Raw genomic sequence first — 7745 nt, forward strand, 5'->3', positions numbered from 1 at the left:
CAAAAGATATGCTAAATCCTTACTCCTGAGCCAACCACTACAAACCATTTTAGTATTAGAGAGTTTATTTATTTTTATATGTGTGTGTGTGTATATATATATATATATATATCTACAATACATACATATATTATATGAGACATTTCTCAACAACATTTAAAGAAACAGGAAAAAAAAGCCAAACAAAAGTTTCTTACTAGTTTCTTACCTTTGCCAAGTTGATTGAAAGCCCAGGAATCTCTGCTAATCCTCCATCCATAATAGATTTCTGAGCGACAATAACTCCAAAGGTGGGTAGACAAGAGAAGTCAGCACTTCCTTCATAAACAAATTTCAAATCCTTTGGATTTTTGACTGAGGCTCCTACTCCAAGGGCATACATAATACTTTGCAGTTCCGTATAAGAAGAAGAAAATGAAGGAAATTTATAGCCAATAGCTCCAGCCTAAAAGAAAACAAGGAAGACTATTACCCTTCACCAAAAGTATTTGCTGGTCTGTATTTTAAAGTAAAATCTCAATAATAAACTAAACTATTTTCAGTCTTAAAGTCAGATTTCTAATTTTCTTTAGCACTATAACATCCGTGAGTCACAAAACACTGGGATCTTTATGTAATGGATTTATTTTTTATTTACCTTACCACTTTTTTTTTTTTTTTGGTCTTTTTGACCCTGTAGCACCAGCTGGCCTTGAACACACAGAGATCCATCCGCCTCTGCCTCCCGAGTGCTGGGACCAAAGGCATGTGCCACCACACTCGGCTTCCTTACCACATTTTTTAAAACACATGTAAAGCAAAAGTAAACTGACAAATTTCACATGAATTAGTCTTATTAATGTTTCTAAAACAATGAAAAACATCTACTTACAGCCATGTTAAAATTTTCCAAAATACAGTTTAATCAATGCTTTCCTGTAAAAGAACTGATCCTCTGGGGAATCAGAAAAGAGAAAAAGAACCACTAAAATAAATATCCTTTGCAAAAATTGCCACTGAAGGAGGGTCATCATGATGGTCAAGAAAAAGAATGGCACTTATCAAACTGTACTGAAGAAAAGCAAGTTACATTTTAATGCTTAGCTTATGTTTTCATTCTATCAATGTTTAGTTAGGTCACATTTTACAAGTTTTTTTTTTTTTTTCAATTAATGACTTGGGAAAAAATTTTGTTGTTTAAATGTGAAAGTTTTGCTGATGACAAGCACTTTGAATACAAAGGTCCATGTATTCTGTTTGACAGGAGAGAAGGCACAGCATGAGTCACCTGTGCCATCCCCTAAGTTTTCAAAAATTTCAAAGCCATATAAAAAACATTTACAGTCAGTTGTAAAGAGACAGAGAGGCAGAATGAGGACTGCATGCAGAGGGTGGCCTGCACATGAAGGGTGGACTGCATGTGGAGGGTGGACTGCATGCAGAGGGTGGCCTGCAAGTGGAGGGTCGACTGGCAGGTACACCTCACCTGACATAAACACTAGATACGGCTTCACCTAGGGCTTGTTCATCAGCAGTAGGGGTAATACCTTTTTTCCTCTTCTATCCAGTATCTCATTGGGTTAATTTTCAAATACCAGGGATGGAGGTGGGTAGACAGCTAACATCAATCAGAAAACTAACTTCATTTGTCATACCCCCAAAGAGATATTATCAGGAATTACATGCAGAAGTATCCCTCTGAAAAATACAGAAAGGCTTTCGGCACCTGTACCAATCAGAAAAGCCAAGGACAGAAGCTGAGCAGGGCACCTCCCATGCTCCTACCCCACTTACATACCATGAACTTTGGAAAATGATACCCAATTGCCCTAATCGCCTTTCAAGACAGTCTTCCGTCAAGGCAAAGAGAAGCATGGTACAATCCAGAGACATCTAAGAGTGGATCAAGGAAAAGTTGAAAGAAAGAATAAAGTGATCGGTATAGCTTCGGAATTCACCCCAAGCTACATGCTCATGTAGTTCAACTGCCATGAATTCCCTGTGTTAAAATTAGTTTCATTCTAAAGTGAACCATAAATGGTTTCTGAATAAATGCCCCTGATTTCCTCCACTGTGAATGACAGAGAGTGAGTACACTGAAAAGAAAGGCTAGAAAGAAGAATAGAGAAAGGAAGGAGGGCAAGTCTCTAGAAAAGCTGCTTTGGGCATGTTTCACTTACAAATCCCGACGTGGCTGCAGACACTGGGTGACTGGTATGATTTGGCGAAATTCCTTCTGAATCTACTTTACGTAAAACTTCAATAACACTACTCATTGAGTCTACAATTTAAAAAATAAGAAAAATAGAGCTTTATTTTAAAATGTGACTAAGGAGAATTACAATATGCTAGGTAACAGTTCCTACAAACCACCCCCACCACTCACTCTCCAGAGGATGGCCCTGCACCCATGTATATACAGGTAGCACAAACTGGACTAAGTAGGCTACTATGAAAAAGCACCTATGAAGTTGGGAAGGGGTGAGGGTAGGGGGTGGAAGGTGAATCTGGAAGGAGTTAGGGGAAAGAGTAAGGGTGACTACAATCAAAATACATTGTATGCATGTATGAAATTTTCAAGGAATTAATAAAAACTACTTTCCAAAAGGACCCCACATAGTCTCAGTTGTAGCTTAGTAGTAGAGTGTGTGCCTAGCATGCCCAAAGCCCTGCATTCTACCCTTAGCACCACAAAACATAAACATGTGAAATAGTCTCTGCCATAAAAGAACTTAACACACAGTCAATAAGCCAGACACTCCTAGAACAAAAGCAGTACAGAACCTAACATTACCATTAGATGTTCAAGTGGCAGGAATTTTAGCTAACAGAGAGAACAATACAGCCCAAAATATCTGAGAATATTTTGCTGAACATGTGGAGCCCGAATTTTTCCTTAAAAGTACTAAAATTACACAGGGGTGATAAAAGGAGGAGGAAGTGGGATAGAAAAGTAGAGAAACAACAGCAAAAGCAAAGTGCTAAGTCAAAGCCACATCTATTACTAGACAAAAGGAGCTAAGACTAAGTAAAATAGACTTAAATGCACTTTTAAGGAAATAGAGAAAATGGGGTCAGATTAACACAGAATATGACTAGGGGCTGGATCGAGAGATGGTTCAGAGGGTGAAGAGCACATACTACACTTTGGGGGAATCCAATGTCCCCTTCTGACCTCTGTGGGCATTGCATAACATGGGTGCACTTACATACATGGAGGCAATACACTCATACACATAAAACAAAAACAACAAACAAAAAAAAGAGCACATACTGCTCTTACAGAGGACCTGAGTTTGGGTCCCAGCACCCACACTGAGTCACAGCAGTCCACAACACTCTGTACCTCCAGCTCAAAGGAATCTGATACCCTCTTCTAGACTCTGCGGACACTAACATGTACATATCCACCACACACATACACACACAGACACACACACAGAAAATTATAAAATAATCTTTAAAAAAAAAAAAAAAGACAGGGCTGGAGAGATGGCTCCATGGTTAGAAGCCCTGACTCTGCTGCCAGAGGGCCCAGGTTTGGTTTCCAACATCCACGTGGAGGCTAATAACTGTCTATAACTTCAGTTCCAGGGATCTGACGTCCTCTTCTGGCTTCCATAGGGATTGCATACCTAGCTGCACTTCCATACATGCATTCAAAATGCTCATACACATAGACAACACATAAATTAAATAAATAAATAAATAAATAAATAAATAAATAAAAGGGCCCAGGTTTGGTTTCCAACATCCACGTGGAGGCTAATAACTGTCTATAACTTCAGTTCCAGGGATCTGACGTCCTCTTCTGGCTTCCATAGGGATTGCATACCTAGCTGCACTTCCATACATGCATTCAAAATGCTCATACACATAGACAACACATAAATTAAATAAATAAATAAATAAATAAATAAATAAATAAAAAGTAAGACACCATATGGCTAGAAAATGGAAGACTTTGGGTTTTTTTCTTGGGTCTTTTTGTTTGTTTGTTTGTTTGTTCTGTTTTTTGAGGTTGGGTCTCTCTGTAGTCCTAGATGACCTGGAACTTGCTATGTAGACCAGGTTAGCCCCTATCTCAGAGATCTACCTTCCTCTGCCTCCCAAGCACTGAGATTAAAAAACATGAACCACCACCCCCAGCAAAAAATGGAAGACTCTGAAAACAGCCTTCAGCTGTGGAGAAAGTACATGTAACACAAATAAGTAAACACCCATTCCCATCCATCCACCAGCCACACATAAACCAAGAAACCAGAATCATAGGAAAACTGTTAAAACTGACTGTTGTAGCACAAAAAATATCTTAAATATGAAGCGTTCTAACACCTACTGGAGCAAAGAATTGGATGACAGCTGCACATGGGAGGAAACAAATGTTGCCTCTGTCCCCTCAACCAAAGCCGGATGGCTTGGGACTATTTACCGTGGGTAGTCTGAGGCTTGCTGGCATTGCTGAAGTCACAGATCTTCTTCCAGTTAGCCTTCACTGCCTCGGGTGTCATTGGCTGATTCTGCTCTCTTACAATGGCTCCAAGGGTCCGCTCCCAGCGTACTAGAAATGAAAACAAAACTAAAAGGCTGAGCACACAGCTTTAAAGACATAATGTAAGATGCTTAAAAGCCCCTTTAAAAATTCAAGATAAAGGAAATTCAGACAGAAAAGAAGATTCCAACTTCTAAAGAGTTTTACTAAAAGCCTATGAATGCATTTTTCCTTTAGAAATACATTATGAGAAATGTCAATTTATTTTTAAAAAAATACTTGAAGCTGAAAGGCAGTGGAGGAGGAGAATGAATAAAAACAAAGTATAAGGACATAAATGTGACAATAACAAGGCAAAACTCCAATTTACAAAAATTTAGCCACAAACAATTCTCTCTTAACCTTCCTTTGTTCATCCTTCATTTCCACAGCTCCACAAGAACCTTACAGATCCACAAAAAGTCACTGCTATATAAGTTCTCTAAAGTATTTTAATATTGTTTACTTTTTAAAAAATTCATAGGAACAAATAATCAGTAATAATATTTAAATATAATGTAATGGTCAGGCATTGATGATCATTAAATTTAAGACATCTTAAGGAATGAAGAAGATGCCAGTTTCTAGATTTTTCCTGCTGGAAAAGTGCTCAGATATAGCTGTGACTGCAGCACTTACTTTGCTATCTTAAATCAGTATCATAAGACACTCAGATGCTTGAGAAATATGCTTTTTAACATCTGAAAAGAACAGTCATTAATGTAACAATACCCTTCAGTGATATCAATCTTTTAAACAATTCAATTAATTGTATGATTAATTTTGATACCAGAAGACAATCGAAAACAAGCTGAGAGAATAAATTTTTGACATTTTTTAAAATGCTATAGAGCAACTACTGTATTTGGAGCTCCAAAAGGTTGGAGAGATGAAACAGAAAATGAGTGAATGAATTTACTACTGGAGAAAAAATAATTCCCATATACCAGCTGCAATTTCTGTCCTAGAAAGTTGTCCAATTTGATTCCTCACTCTCTCCTGATGTCAAACAGAAAAGGATGACATGAGAATGGGAGAGCCCGCCTACAGTCCACATAGAATAGGCTCTTCCCGTCTTTCAATCCGCTCTCCCTCCCACGTACTCTTCTGCTGAAACTGCAAGAACAAACACGTGGGATGCCAGAGACGTTTGAGGATAAACAGCACCAGAAAAAAAAATTATGCTCTCCTTAAGAGAAAAGGACAGGCCAGGGTCTTGCCTATAGGAGAAACCTAAGGTTCCTGCAGGGTAACAGTCATGCTTTAGAATGCCTGTTGCCATAACTGTATTCAAGTTTGAATGTGTGTGCACTAGATCCAGTGACTGGGAATTTAACACAATTCTTATCCATTTTTAATGGATATGCAGATTCTAAAATGGAAAGAAAAAAAAAAACTAAGGCAAGCCAAAAATCCCAAACAAGACTTACATTTTCCAATCCATCCTGCTCCAACCTAACAAAAAGAAAGAAAAAACATATCATCTAATGTAGTACAAGAGAATTTTTTTCAATTACGAGGAGTATTAGAAGGCTAGATGACAATGGATAAAAAAAAATACGGCTCTGCGAAAGTTCCCTAGTGCCAAGACTCTGCTATGCTGATGCTATCAGAGCAGAAGCCTAAAGCAGACAACGTGGAGGAGACGCATGAGGCAGAGATAATACAAATGACCACATTCTAACACCACTTGTTTTATTTCTGAATTCAATACAACCTTGATGAGGGAAAAATGTCTGCTGAAAAGAAACCATCATACTTGCAGATTCTACAACCATTATTTGCTAGAACTTACTTGAATTTCATGACAGAAGAACCATATCACCAGCAGACATCTTAGGGACTCTAGGACCAAAAGTATGACTTTTTTTTTTAATTTGGAACTGAACTTTTTTTTACATTTTTTTAAAAATATTTTATTTAAAAATGTAAAAAAAAAAAAAAAAAAGTTCAGTTCCTAATTGGGGCTACAGGGAGACCCTGTCTCAAAAAGACCCCCCCAAAAAAATTTATTATTTTAATTTTATGTGTATGAATGTATTGCCTGCATGTATGTGAGTGCACCCGTGTCATGCAATGCCGCAGAAGTCAGAGGGCTTCGGATTCCCCTGGAACTGGAGTTAAGGATGGTTCGTAGCCGCCATGTGGGTGTTGGGAATCCAATCCAGGTCCTCTGCAAGAGCAGTCAGTGCTCTTAACTGCTGAGCCATCTCTCTAGCCCCAAAAGTATGACTTTTCATCACCCTCTGCCTTTTTGGTAATATGCTCACACCTTTTATAATCTATCCAATCAACAGTGAGTTTATCAGCTGCAGTTTTAACAACAGGCAAAGGAGACACTGTTGAGGTAGGCAAATGGGGTAGGGAATTGGGAAAGGAGGCAGACTCTCAAGGAGGCAACTTGAAACTTTCAAGCTCTAACCTTTCAACAAACAATCTTCAAAACACTTGTTACTGGTTACTTAAAATAATTCAGCAGACTATCCTCAGGCCTCTTGGGGTAAGTCTATAGTGCAGCTCTCCGAGCGCCGGGACTCCCTAAGCCTCATTCACCCTTCCATTCCCCCCCCCCCCCCCCCCCCCCCCCGCCGTTCTATATTCCTAGTTTGGGCCCTGCGCCATTCCTAGTCTTGGGGCCCCAGACACCTGGGGAACCAATACTGCTTCCTGATCCTTCTCACCAAGCGCAACTCGGTCCCTTTCTTGGGCTCCAGGAGCACCGCTTCTAGTCCTGGCCCCGCCCTCACCTCTCTCTGCTTCCCTGGGCCTGCACCACCGGCTAACTCTCCTAGCCTGCACTACTATCCTCAGGCCTCTTGGGGTAAGTCTATAGCGCAGCTCTCCGCGCGGGACTCCCTAAGCGACACTCACCCTTCCATCCCCCCCCTCGCCGTTCTATACTCCTAGTTTGGGCCCTGCGCTATTCCTAGTGTCGGGGCCCCAGACACCTGGGGAACCAATACTGCTTCCTGATCCTTCTCACCAAGCGCAACTCGGTCCCTTTCTTGGGCTCCAGGAGCACCGCTTCTGATCCTGGCCCTGCCCTCATCTCCCTCTACTTCCCTGGTCCTGCAACACCCGCCAGCCTCTTTCTGGGGCTGACAGCCTCTTTCTGGGGCTCTGAGGCTTACCTTTACTCTCCCTGATCCTTTGCATCCAGTACAACCCAGCTACTCAATCCACTCCCTGGGAAATCTTGGGGCTTCTTCCCTCCCCATCTGCCTTTGCATCCCTG

General features: G+C 40.3%; 1 protein-coding gene across 1 annotated transcript in view; it reads right to left on the minus strand.

Annotated features, from left to right (window-relative positions):
- The window catches only part of Hsd17b4 (hydroxysteroid 17-beta dehydrogenase 4), a 98674-nt gene that overhangs the window by 47893 nt on the left and 43036 nt on the right, over window positions 1-7745 (minus strand). Inside the window, exons 10-13 of the mRNA XM_008847012.2 lie at window positions 5941-5965; window positions 4412-4540; window positions 2160-2260; window positions 209-445 (exon numbers count right to left, since the gene is read on the minus strand). Of these exons, the coding sequence (XP_008845234.1) occupies window positions 209-445; window positions 2160-2260; window positions 4412-4540; window positions 5941-5965 (492 nt within the window). The remainder of the gene's footprint in view (window positions 1-208; window positions 446-2159; window positions 2261-4411; window positions 4541-5940; window positions 5966-7745) is intronic.

Source organism: Nannospalax galili, unplaced genomic scaffold, assembly GCF_000622305.1.
Source record: "Nannospalax galili isolate Female #2095 unplaced genomic scaffold, S.galili_v1.0 scaffold843, whole genome shotgun sequence".
In the NCBI taxonomy this organism is placed as follows: domain Eukaryota; kingdom Metazoa; phylum Chordata; class Mammalia; order Rodentia; family Spalacidae; genus Nannospalax; species Nannospalax galili.